The sequence below is a fragment of the Scyliorhinus canicula genome, chromosome 24 (genome assembly GCF_902713615.1).
Source record: "Scyliorhinus canicula chromosome 24, sScyCan1.1, whole genome shotgun sequence".
Classification (NCBI taxonomy): Eukaryota; Metazoa; Chordata; class Chondrichthyes; order Carcharhiniformes; family Scyliorhinidae; genus Scyliorhinus; species Scyliorhinus canicula.
The window spans coordinates 4,333,606-4,347,345 of NC_052169.1; the positions used below are offsets into that span (position 1 = coordinate 4,333,606).

The 13,740-nt window shown below is 49.6% G+C and overlaps 1 protein-coding gene across 4 annotated transcripts in view; it reads right to left on the minus strand.

The window, feature by feature from the left end:
- Positions 1–618: 618 nt before the first annotated feature.
- The window catches only part of LOC119956781 (creatine kinase U-type, mitochondrial-like), a 44,442-nt gene continuing 31,320 nt past the window's right edge, over positions 619–13,740 (minus strand). For all 4 annotated transcript variants that reach the window (XM_038784191.1, XM_038784187.1, XM_038784188.1 and 1 more), the window contains exons 5-10: positions 13,491–13,712; positions 12,328–12,413; positions 8,607–8,730; positions 4,932–5,066; positions 1,354–1,479; positions 619–854 (exon numbers count right to left, since the gene is read on the minus strand). In XM_038784191.1, coding sequence (XP_038640119.1) covers positions 738–854; positions 1,354–1,479; positions 4,932–5,066; positions 8,607–8,730; positions 12,328–12,413; positions 13,491–13,712 — 810 coding nt within the window. In that variant the 3' untranslated portion in view covers positions 619–737. The remainder of the gene's footprint in view (positions 855–1,353; positions 1,480–4,931; positions 5,067–8,606; positions 8,731–12,327; positions 12,414–13,490; positions 13,713–13,740) is intronic.

Genomic DNA, 13,740 nt, shown 5'->3' on the forward strand with positions numbered 1-13,740 from the left:
TGATTCCCCCACACGGTGATGGGACGGGGTCTGTGATTCCCCCACACGGTGATGGGACGGGGGTCTGTGTCTGTGATTCCCCCACACGGTGATGGGATGGGGGTCTGTGTCTGTGATTCCCCAACACGGTGATGGGACGGGGGTCTGTGATTCCCCCACACGGTGATGGGACGGGGTTCTGTGTCTGTGATTCCCCCACACGGTGATGGGACGGGGGTCTGTGTCTGTGATTCCCCCACACGGTGATGGGACGGGGGTCTGTGTCTGTGATTCCCCAACACGGTGATGGGACGGGGGTCTGTGATTCCCCCACACGGTGATGGGACGGGGGTCTGTGATTCCCCCACACGGTGATGGGATGGGGATCTGTGATACCCCCACACGGTGACGGGACGGGGTCTGTGTCTGTGATTCCCCCACACGGTGATGGGACGGGGGTCTGTGATTCCCCCACACGGTGATGGGACGGGGTCTGTGTGATTCCCCCACACGGTGACGGGACGGGGTCTGTGTCTGATTCCCTTTACAAGGTGACCCGGTGAAGGGTGGATGATCAGATCTGAATGCAGTCTCACAGTTCCATTATAAGGTTGACAAAAAGCTTACAAGTAGCCAGAATTCTGTGAGTTTAGATGGTCGGGGAGTTTATTTATCTGGTTTGAAAGTGTGATCATTTCCAGACTTTTAACATGTCTAACGTGCCATCACTCTCAATAATGACAGAGTAACGCGAGGGATTATCGTCGGTTCTGGACCAGGGGGGCCGGGACCTTTATATCTTGCCCTTTCTGAAGCTTCTTCTCACACTCAACTAAATAGTTGACTCCATCAACCACCAACTGAACCAGCTCCACCTGTAGAAGGAAACAAGACCTGGTTACATCTGTTCAAAGGTTACGTCGGACTTGTTACACTATTTGCTGGAAAGATAACCCTTTCTTTACTCCGTTCTTCGCTTCCTTCTCCCGCCTACCCCTCGTCCCACCTGCTTATTCCTCACAAGCCCCTTCCCGAAAAAAACCCCTTCCTCTTCGCTGCCCCTGTATTCCCAAGGAGACCTGTTCCCTCGTCTGTCCTCACCTCACCTGTCTTCTCCTCACCTGTTACCCCTCCCCCCCTCCCACAACCATCTCCCCCAAAAAATACCGTCCCCTACCTGACCTTCTCCCATGGACATTCCCCTCATTCCCAAACCCCTCCCCCAAAATTCCCTTCCCTGTCCTCTCACCCTCCTCTTCCTCGTCCCCTCCCACACCCTCCCTCTCTTCTATTCCCCTCCCCCACATCACCCCTCTTCCCTTCCTCCGTCTCTTCGTCTCACGCAGATGCGTTTGGGTAGAAAGAATAACTAACCTCGGATTTCCCCAAACGGTCCAGGTTCGAGATGTCAAACACACTGCCCACGGCCGCAGTGTCCACTCCTCCTGTCCCACGTTTCTGCAAACGCAGGTTCTCCAGGATTTTTGAGAATCGAGGATCCTGAATCAGAAATATAATTGACATAACTGCTAGCTCCATCTAATATCTCTCTGTTAAAAGCAAACAAAGCACATTTCTCAGTCTTTGGGCAAGTGATGAGGGGTAGACATCAACAGCACAGGAAAGGCCCCTTCGGCCGATCGCGTCAGTGCTGGTCAAAAACAACCACCTAACTATTCTAATCCCATTTCCCAGCACTGGGCCCACATCCGTGTCTGCCCTGGGATCGTAAGCGTCCATCGAAATACTTCTTCAATGCTATGAGGGTCTCTGCCTCCATCTCCCTTTCAGGCAGCGAGTTCCAGGCCCCCCCACCCTCTGGGTGAAAGGTTTTTCCTCACATCCCCTCTAACCCTCCTGCCCCTCACCTTAAATCTCTGCCACCTGGTCACTGATCCCTCCACCAAGGGGAAAGGTTTCTTCCTGTCTATCCAACTATGCCCCTCGTAATTTTATACATTTCAATCCTGTCCCCCCTCAGCCTCCTCTGCTCCAAGGAAAACAACCCCAGTCTATCCAATCTCTCTCCATAACTAACACTCTCCAGCCCAGGCAACATCCTGGTAAATCTCCTCTGCTCCCTTCCCAGTGGCTATCACATCCCTCCTATAATGTGGATTCCAGAACTGCCCACAATACTCTAGCTGTGGCCTGACCAACATTTTATACAGTTCCAGCATAATAATAATAATAATAACCTCCCTGATCTTAAACTCTGTGCCTCGGCTAATAAAGGCAAGTATACCATCTGCCATCTTACCCACTGTACCCACCTGCTCTGCTACCTTAAGGGACGGGTGTACATGCAGACCAAGGTCCCTCTGATCCTCGGGGCTTCCCAGGCTCCTGCTGTTTATCATATATTCCCTTGCCTTGTTTATCCAGTCCAAATGCTTATCCGGATTGAATTCCATTTGCCACCGATCAGCCCCTCTGACCAGCCCGTCTATATCCTCCTGTAATCCCAGAGTGTGAATAGGCTGCTTTCTATAATTGGTGATTGGAGGCCTTCAGGAAAGGGATATGTACACACTCAACTCACACCTGCAATATGTTTCCCCTGCCCTTAACTGCTGAGAAATAGGCCATTTGAAGGGAGGGTGGCAATTCAACTTGGATAGATTCCTGGAGATTTCATCACATGACCTACCTTCGCCTGCCCCACCCAGATGCTCTCATCATTGGTCGCTTGATGTCCATATCACCAAGATAATCAGAGAGCATAACCGCTCTTCCAACCCAAATATACAAAGAACTGGCTTCCATTTACATTGTTCCCATTTCACAATGGACACAGATCATTCACACCACAACACAATGGCACGGGGAGTTGAATAAGGGCTCAGGTAAGTTTAGTTAAGGCTGTGCTGTCAACTGGGATCTGCACAGAGATGGTAAACCCCTTTATTCCAACGAAACTCACTTTATCTGGAGTCGCAGCTGGTATTTACTTCCTGATTCAGGCTGAGAATAGGTTAACTGGAAAAATGAAAGGTGTTAATGAATGATATGGCCTGGTGGGAACTTCAAATCCTCTGAGAATTTGAGCGTTTGTTTTGCTCTATGGTTCTTGTTTATTACAGCAAGACGCCTCGCAACAGGAAAAAAATACTTATTACAGCAATTTACAATGTGAGATTAGATACAGAGTAAAGCTCCATCTACTGTCCCCATCAAACACCCCCACGACAGGTACAGCATGGGATTAGATACAGAGTAAAGCTCCCTCTACACTGTCCCCATCAAACACCCCCAGGACAGCTGCAGAAGGAGGTTAGATACAGAGTAAAGCTCCCTCTACACTGTCCCCATCAAACACTCCCAGGACAGGTACAGCACGAGGTTATATACAGAGTAAAGCTCCCTCTACATTGTCCCGTCAAACACTCCCAGGACAGGTACAGCACGGGGTTAGATACAGAGTAAAGCTCCCTCTACACTGACCCCATCAAACACTCCCAGGACAGGGACAGCACGGGGTTAGATACAGAGTAAAGCTCCCTCTACACTGTCCCCATCAAACACTCTCAGGACAGGTACAGCACAGGGTTAGATACAGAGTAAAGCTCCCTCTACACTGTCCCCATCAAACACTCCCAGGACAGGTACAGCACAGGGTTAGATACAGAGTAAATCTCCCTCTACACTGTCCCCATAAAACACTCCCAGGACAGGTACAGCACGGGGTTAGATACAGAGTAAAGCTCCCTCTACACTGTCCCCATCAAACACTCCCAGGACAGGTACAACACGGGGTTAGATACAGAGTAAAGCTCCCTCTACACTGTCCCCATCAAACACTCCCAGGACAGGTACAGCATGGGGTTAGATACAGAGTAAAGCTCCCTCTACACTGTCCCCATCAAACACTCCCAGGACAGGGACAGCATGGGGTTAGATACAGAGTAAAGCTCCCTCTACACTGTCCCCATCAAACACTCCCAGGACAGGTGCAGAAGGGGGTTAGATACAGAGTAAAGCTCCCTCTACACTGTCCCCATCAAACACTCCCAGGACAGGTACAACACGGGGTTAGATACAGAGTAAAGCTCCCTCTACACTGTCCCCATCAAACACTCCCAGGACAGGTACAGCACGGGGTTAGATACAGAGTAAAGCTCCCTCTACACTGTCCCCATCAAACACTCCCAGGACAGGTACAGCACGGGGTTAGATACAGAGTAAACTTCCCTCTACATTGTCCCATCAAACACTCCCAGGACATGTACAGCACGGGGTTAGATACAGAGTAAAGCTCCCTGTACACTGTCCCCATCAAACACTCCCAGGACAGGTGCAGAAGGGGGTTAGATACAGAGTAAAGCTCCCTCTACATTGTCCCATCAAACACTCCCGGGACAGGTGCAGAAGGGGGTTCCCGGGACAGTTACAGCATAGGTTAAAAGTTAAGCTCTTCGTCCATGGTCCCCTTCACTGAATCCCAGCACTGACCCTAGTAAGGCTCCCACGCTGCCATCGTGATCATTGCTATTTCTTATACCTGTGGGCTGCCAACTCAACCTTGCCCCTCTCCTGTGGTATGGTGACCCTCAGATTAAATCACCATTAGTCAGCTCTCTCCCCCTCAAAGCAGAAAGCAGCCTATGGTGTCTGGGACGACATGGACTTTACTTCCACTTTCCATCGGTAGACTTGTCTAAGTCAGGTTCTGTTCAGTCCTGCTCCATTTACACAACTGGCTCCACGGGTCTGTTCAGTTCCTTGTGGCCCAGAATCCCTCATCCCCCAACCTGTTCCTGAATTTCACGTGGAGCTCTATCTGTATTTGAAAGAGGAAGACCAGTCCTTTTTCCCTGCACTGATATTCTGTGCATTTCCAATGTTGTTTTAAAACCCTCCTGTGCTTTTAAAGAATTTATTTCAGTGTTATGCACTCTTCAGAGAGCTGACGTTCATTATAGTCCATCTGGTAAATAAGATTGAAATGGTACCTTGCTGAGCATGGGGAGTTTGATGTGTACCCCAGCTCGGAGCCCAGTGCCCAGATTTGACGGACAGGCCAGAATGTATCCGAGTCTCTCGTTCCACATAAACTCCCAGCCTTTCTCAGCGATGAGTCTCTCAACCTGGAAAAACATTGTCCATTGCAGAGCTCGGCGTTAGTATCCAGTTTTCTCAGAGTTGGCAAGAATGAATGGACGCACAGAATGACATTGAGTGTACAACACAGAACCAGGGCATTTAGCCCAATGGCTCCATGCTGGTGTTTATTCTCCACAGCTAACCCCATCAACAAATCTTTCTATTCCTCTCTCTCTCTCGTCAGTTCATCTATCTTTCCCTTAAATGTATCAAAACTCTCTGCCTCAACTATTTCAAACGGTAGTGAATGTTCCACCGTCTCACCAATCTGTGGTAAAATGTTCAACTCTCCTAAAGTCTGATAATGGTTCAGAGACAGACAGGAGGAGGTTTCAATTCTGCTTTGTAACATCCTCATCTTTGAGACACAATTCAAATCTTCATTCCCACATCATCGGCTTGAGTGATATTCTCGGTGAGATTCCAATGTGAATGATTCATAGAATTTACAGTGCAGAAGGAGGCCATTCGGCCCATCGAGTCTGCACCGACCCTTACAAAGAGCAGCATTCTCAAGCCCACATCTCTACCCTATCCTCGTAACCCCCACTTAACCTTTTTGGACACTAAGGGCAATTTAGCATGGCCAATCCACCTAACCTGCACATCTTTGGACTGTGGGAGGAAACCGGAGCACCCGGAGGAAACCCACGCAGACACGGGGAGAACGTGCAGCCTCTGCACAGACAGTGACCCAAGTCGGGAATCAAACCTGGGACCCTGGAGCTGTGAAGCAACTGTGCTAACCATTGCCCTAGGTGGTGATAATCTAGGTGAGAGTTCCAATGTCAATGATATTCTAGATGGGAGATATATTTGTCTTGTTATGTGACTCTGATTTTAGGGATGCCTCCTCTCATGAGAAATACGGCCCATCCAATGGGTGGTCCTCGGGACTTGGCTCAACAACAGCTTGTCTTTTCATTGTGCCCGTCATGTAGCACAAATATCTCAAATTGTTTTCTAGGACTGCTAGCAGACAAAATTAGCTCTTTAGCCACACAGTAGAACAGGTGATCAAAAGCATTGTCGGAGAGGTAGGTTTTCTGAAGCTTTGCACAGGAGGAGGATGAGACAGAGAGACGGAGAGTTTTTGAGAGCAAATTCTAGAGCTCAGGCAGCTGAAGGCACAGCCGGCAATGTTGGAGTGATTAGAATCAGGGACACGCATGAGGCCAGAGTTGTATGAGTGCAGATATAATGGAATCCCTACAGTGTAGAAGAAAACCATTCGGCCCATCAAGTCTGCAGTGACCCGCTGATGGAGACCCCCCTACCAAGGTCCACTCCTGTAATCCCATAATCCCACCTAACCCTTGGACACTAAGGGGCAATTTTAGCATGACCAATTCACCTAACCTGCACATCTTTGGACTGTGGGAGGAAACCGGAGCACCCGGCGGAAACCCACGCACACACGGGGAGAACGTGCAGACTCCGCACAGTCACCCGAGGCCGGAATCAAACCTGGGACCCTGGAGCGGCGAGACAGCAGTGCTAACCACTGTGCCATCTCGTGCCTATCGCGGACAGATGTGGGGTTGGCGATTACTCGGATAGGGAGGGTTGAGGTCCTGGAGAGGTTTGAAATCATGATGGGAATTAAGAGTAGTGGAGTGAGCGTTGGTCAGGGGTGGGGGGGGGGGGGGGGGGCGGCACAGGGTGATTTGAGAACAGGACTTTGTGGGAATCAGCAAAGTTCTGGGTGAGCTCCAGTTTCTAGAGGTCGGAAAATGGGAGGTGGGTCAGGCGTGTGTCAGAGTAGTGAAGTCTCAAGATAAACTAATAGATAATAGGGCAGCACGGTAGCATTGTGGATAGCACAATCGCTTCACAGCTCCAGGGTCCCAGGTTCGATTCCCCGCTGGGTCACTACCTGTGCGGAGTCTGCACATCCTCCCCGTGTGTGCGGTGGTTTCCTCCGGGTGCTCCGGTTTCCTCCCACAGTCCAAAGATGTGCGGGTTAGGTGGATTGGCCATGATAAATTGCCCTTAGTGTACAAAATTGCCCTTACTGAGTTATGGGGATAGGGTGGAGGTGTTGACCTTGGGTAGGGTGCTCTTCCCAAGGGCTGGTGCAGACTCGATGGGCCGAATGGCCTCCTTCTGCATTGTAAATTCTATGTTCTATAAATTGCAATTTTGTGAAGTAACAGAGGGGTGTCCAATCTGTACGGTACAACACTCTAATACAAATCAGCACCTTTAACACACGGGAAAGGGGGGAACTAACTGAAGGGGCAATTACTCTGAGTTATATTTTGACATATTTGCTATAAGGGAAGCTTGGTCATTCCAAAAGTACATTGTGGATCTGGGCACTGACCTGCTTGAAAATCTCACAAACGCAATGCAGCGTCCATTCTGATCGCTGATACCTCACCGCGTTCACAAACCCAGGGGATGGACAGGTCATTATTGTGAAGAGCCAGGATTAATGGCCGGCAGCACAGCCAGAGTTTGTGTGGGAGGAGATTGCAGCGAATGAGCCCTTTGATGGCCAAAGCCCCACAGAGCCGGCTTTTGTTTGAAACCGCTTGGCTCCTATTTAAATTCAAGGGAAGCTGTGGGAAGTGAAATCCTTTGTCGTCTTTAGTGTTAGGCCCCACCCCAACTGCTAAACCCAGTCCTGACCAACAATGGGGTGTACAAAAGCAAGGCAGGGATCGAAAACTGAACAATTCTGTCGGAGAAAAGGAGGGGGGGGAGGGAGAGATCTGAAATTTAATGAGGAAGTGATTGAAACACAGAGCAGCTGCTGAAAGTGAAGCCAATGGCGGGGAGTGGCTGGGGGGTGCTTGGGATTGTTTCCTCCTGGACCACGTCAGATAGAATCACACTGTACTGAATGAGGCCGTTTGGTCCATTTTGTCTGTGTAAGCTCATTTAAAAAATAAAATAATTTAGAGTACCCAATTCATTTTTTCCAATTAAGGGGCAATTTAGCATGGCCAATCCACCTACCCTGCACATCTTTGGGTTGTGGGGGTGAAACCCACGCAGACACAGGGAGAATGTGCAAACTCCACACAGACAGTGATCCAGAGCTGGGATCGAACCTGGGACCTTGGCGCTGTGAGGCAGCAGTGCTAACCACTGCGCCACCACGCTAGCTCATTTTTTTTTAGCCAATATCTCCCATCCATCCTGCACTTTCCCCACAACCCTGCAAATTCCCCCCACACACGTTGAATGTTATGACAGAATCTGCTTCCACTGCCCTTTCACATCACAACAATTCATTGCTTTAAAAAAAATCTTCTCATCTTCTCTCTGTCAATTATCTAAAACCTGGGTCCTGGAGTCTCCAGTGAGACGAGTTACTCCCTGTTTCCTCTGTCGAAATTGGATAGATGCTTGAAGGGGATAAAGTTCCAGGGCAATGAGGAGAGAGGGTGGGAGCAGTGAGGCGAATTGAATAAGGGCCAGTACAGGCACGTTGGGGCTGAATGGCCTCCTCCTGTAGATTGTAAGAGAGTGGAGAGGGGATTCTGGTGGATGGGTTGTTACTTGCAACAGTTTACCTCTTTGAGACCTCGACAGAATTTATCAAACACCCGCTTCATGTTGCCTCCCTTCTCCATGGAGATGATTCGCGTGTGGTCTTCCTCGTTGACCCAGATTAAGAAAGTCTTCTCGTTATTGTGCCTGTAAGAGTAGACAGAGACAGAGCAGTTTAAGCCGTTTATTAAAAAAGAAGGCACGGTTGTATTGAAACTTGGAAACCTTTCTGTGATCACCTTACTCCGCCATCTTGTCCTTGCTGACCTACGTTGCTTCCAGATCTCCCAATGATCCATATTCAGATATTGAGCTTTCTTCCTGGTTTAATCCCATTCCCAAATCCATGATGTCTGGAATTCTCTCCCTAAAATCTCTCCGCCGCTCTCTCCTTCAATTACCTTCTTAAAACTTACCTTGTTGACCCAGTTTTTCAGTTCTCTCACCCCCTCCCACCCCTTGCAGGGGCAGTTTAGCACAGGGCTAAATCGCTGGCTTTGAAAGCAGACCCAGCAGCACGGTTCGATTCCCGTAACAGCCTCCCCGAACAGGCGCTGGAATATGGCGACTAGGGGCTTTTCACAGTAACTTCATTTGAAGCCTACTCGTGACAACAAGCGATTTTTCATTTTTTTCATTCATTTCAGATCTATTTCTTTGATTTGAGATCCATTAAAACAAAATATTTGTTAAGTGTCGGGTCATTTCTCTACATTATAGATTATTGCTGCTGATTGGAAAATGTTGCTTCGAGAATCTTATAGCATAGAAGGCCATTTAAACCATCAATCCTACACTAGCTCTTTGAAAGAACTGACCACAGAGCCCCACACACACCCTGATCTTTGCCTATAGCCTGCTCATACTTAATCATTTGAGTGTTTGCACAATAATCATTTGAAAGGTATTATTGGGTCTATTTCCACTACCCTTTTAGATCATCGTAACTTGTGTCCCTTCCTCATCTATTTGAATTCCCTTAATAGAATCCAGAGAATCCCTACAGTGCAGAAGGAGGCCATTCGGCCCATCACCTCTGCATTGACCCTCCTAAGAGCACCCTACTTTGGTCCACTCTCCCGCCCTATCCCCACAACCCATAACCCTACCTAACCTGCCCACCGTTGGACAGCAAGGGGCAATTTCGCATGGCCAATCCACCTAACCCGCACAGCTTTGGACTGTGGGAGGAAACCGGAGCACCCGGAGGAAACCCACGCAGACACGGGGAGAACATGCAGACTCCGCACAGTCACCCGAGACCGGAATCGAACCCGGGGACCCCGGCGCTGTGAGGCCGCAGTGCTAACCACTGTGCCACCCTCTGTAATATTATTTTAAATTTACAGGTGGAGCAAGGGACAAGGTCTCCAAACTGCTAACAGGTAACTTCTAGTCCAGGCAGCCTGGCAGTGAAGGATAGAACTGGAGCCCATCTTTACACACTTTACAAACTTTAATTCCAAGCACATTACAAACATTCACCTCCTAATCCAGCCACCATAGTTTCAGTCTCCACCCCAGTTCATGCTCACCGTCTGAATAAAATTACATACTCGATTGCTCTACAATTGCAAATTCTTCATTCCATGAAAGAAACTCCCAAACAGAATAATAAAGATTAAAACCAGGGAATTGTTTAAAAACAAACGGATGCTGCAGCGTGGGGAATGGCAGAGTTGGGGATTTAAATGGAGCCATTCTAGTTGCGTTCTCCCTCAACGGTGGCACAGTGGTTAGCACTGCTGCCTCACAGCGCCAGGGTCCCAGGTTCGATTCTGACCCTGGGTGACTGCCTGTGTGGAGTTTGCACATTATCCCCAAGTCTGTGTGGGTTTCCCCCGGGTGCTCTGGTTTCCTCCTACAGTCCAAAGATGTGCGGGTTAGGTGAATTGGCCATGATCAATTGCCCAAAGGTCAGGTGGGGTCACGGGGCTAGGAGTGAGGGATTGGGCCTGGGTAGGGCACTCTATTGGAGCAAGGGCCGGTGGAGACTTGATGGGCCCAGTGCTCTCCTTCTGCGCTGTAGGGATTCTATGATAACTGATTTGGTGACCATACATTTAGCTGTCTGGACCTTAAGCTCTCGAATCTCGACCCCATCCCCCAAACCTCTCTCTACCTCTCTTTTCACCGTTAAGATGACCCTTAAAACCAAAGTCTCTAAGCAAGATTTTGGCCATCCTGTCCCAAAATCTCCTTTTGAGGCTCATTGCCAAACCCTGTGTTAAAGCTTTTACTTCTTGTGTTGCTGTTCAATGTCAGATGGCTTTCTCTCCCAGACCTGCAGTGTGTTTCCTACAGGGTGTTGGGAAAATGATTGTTTTGGCTTTTGGACCACGGTATATCTGGTCGGCAGCTTGCTCCTTCAATATTCAGATAAATCAAACACATTCCACTCTACCAGCCCAATAACTGAACCCCTCCCCACTAATCCACCTACAGAATGGTTGGCTTGGGAATGATAGACCTGCTGTACAATCGAGCCTTGCCCTACAAAGATCGGCAGCCTGTCGTCAAGTTGCCTGGAAACTGCGATGAACGATCATGCAGATGAATAAAGCGAGAATCGCGACCCCGAAACACAGATATAATCACGGCTCACCCAAAATTTTAACCCTCAATAAAACATTAAAATCCCAATGAAAGTACTGAGCGTGATTCTGTGCAATATGGTCCTGCCGATGTAGATCAGATTGGCCACTCTGGATTGAGCCATTGCTGGAGTTTTGGCCGCGTAATGTTCCGACCACATCACCTGACTTTGGCAGAAGGTTGCATATACCGCGTGAAGGTTGGGTCCCGTTGCCATTGATTATTTTTGCTCATGAGTTTCCACCGCCACAGGGAAGAAATGCTGCAAGAAGCAGGAATCCAGGGTGGGCAAGGTGGGAGCACGACGGAGAGGGGATACGAGGAGTTTGGGGGAGGAGAGACATCTACTCTGGCTGCCACTCTGGGCTGGGGAAATATTCAGGCCGCAACCTGAAAAGACAAAGCCTTCCAACCTCTGTTGGGATATCAAACATTCGATTCCCACACCCATCATATTCCATTCACTGTCTTGGTTCCCTTATCCACAATTTCCGTGTTCAACAGAAAATCCACCACAATATAGTTTCACAATTTTCAATTGGCCTCCAGTGTCCTCCTCCTCCATCTCTCCCCCACAACCCTCCAACATCCTCCTCCTCCCCTGCCAGTGCCCCCACACCGCCCAGAGTTCTCCCCTCCTCCCCTTCCCCTGCAACCACCCGCAGTGTCCCCCCCCCTCCTCCCGTGTTTCTGCCCGCCCACCGCCCCCCAGAATCCTCCCCCTCCTCTCCGCACCACTCCCGCCCCCAAACCTCCCCAACATCCTCCACTTCTCCACCCTTCCCCTGCCCATGCAACGCCCCACCCAGTGACCTCCCCCTCCCTTTGCCCCTCCCATTGTCCCCCAGCATCCTTCCCCTCCTCCCCTCCCCCTGACCCAGGCACCAGAGCAGCCTCCACTACCCTCCCCCCCCCCCCCGCTCTCCAGCACCTGCACCCCCTCCCAATATTGTCCCCCTTCATCTCTCCCCTCCCCCTGCATCCCCCCCAGCATCCTCCCCCTCCAGACAGAGCAGTGCTTTGGAAGAATTTTCTCTATCCTTTGATCCGTGCTACCGGCCATCAGACGAGACGGGAATAGATTCCTGGAGGACAAATGGAAACGGCCGGCCTGGGATTGGGATGTAAATGTGGTTCTGATAAACTCACCAAATGCCACGGGCATCAGGCCAATCCCGAGCCATCCCTGCCGACATCAACAACGGTGACACCGGTTTGTCAAACAAGAAGTGATCCTATGGAAATAAATGGTCATATTTTTAAAATCTGTTTACTCAGAAACCAGGGAACGTGACCAACAAAGCTACTCACCCAGTGCCATTCAGGTCACATTGTTAACACTTGTGTCTCTGAGTCAGAAAGTAGTTGATTCAAGTCCCATTCATCAGACTTGAGAAAAGAATTTAAACTGTCCCCATCAAACACTCCCAGGACAGGTACAGAACGGGGTTAGATACAGAGTAAAGCTCCCTCTACACTGTCCCCATCAAACACTCCCAGTACAGGGACAGCACGGGGTTAGATACAGAGTAAAGCTCCCTCTACACTGTCCCCATCAAACACTCCCAGGACATGTACAGCACGGGGTTAGATACAGAGTAAAGCTCCCTCTACAGTGTCCCCATCAAACACTCCCAGGGCAGGTACAGCACGGGGTTAGATACAGAGTAAAGCTCCCTCTACACTGTCCCCATCAAACACTCCCAGGACAGATACAGCACGGGTTAGATACAGAGTAAAGCTCCCTCTACACTGTCCCCATCAAACACTCCCAGGACGGGTACAGCACGGGGTTAGATACAGAGTAAAGCTCCCTCTACACTGTCCCCATCAAACACTCCCAGCACAGGTACAGCACGGAGTTAGATACAGAGTAAAGCTTCCTCTACACTGTCCCCATCAAACACTCCCAGGACAGGTACAGCACGGGGTTAGATACAGAGTAAAGCTCCCGCTACACTGTCCCCATCAAACACTCCCAGGACAGGTACAGCACGGGGTTAGATACTGAATGAGGCTCCTTCTATATTGATGAACAAACCCCTCAATCAAACTTAGAAGGGAACTCTCACTGCAAATGCTTGTGTCCTCTGAATATGACAGTTAATGAACATAGACTGTGATGTAATGGGCCCATTTGGAATTTGGTTAAGATTTACAAAGTCATTCAGCTATGAACCCTTACAGATACAGGACACTTTCACCCCAGCATCTCGGCTGAATTTGAGTCCTGTTGGGAAATACTAGCATCAAAACCCAGAACCCCATCCAGTGCCCAGGAGCTTAGATTAAATGTAAGTTTGGTGTCTTACGTCAATGAGTTGCTGCTGCTCCTTGTCCGTCATACTGGCCAGGCTGTAATATTTTCCAGCGAGGTCACCCTTTAACCCAGCCAGTGCCTCGACAGTCACCCTCTCCACTTCTCTCCTCTCAGCCCGAGTGCAAGCAGGGGGCATACTGAGTCCGCGGATACTTCGACCAGTCCTCACACGGGAGGAGAGGACATAATTGTTATCAAACTGTCCGTTCCTAATCTGCGAAGAGAACATTGAGGAGTAGTAC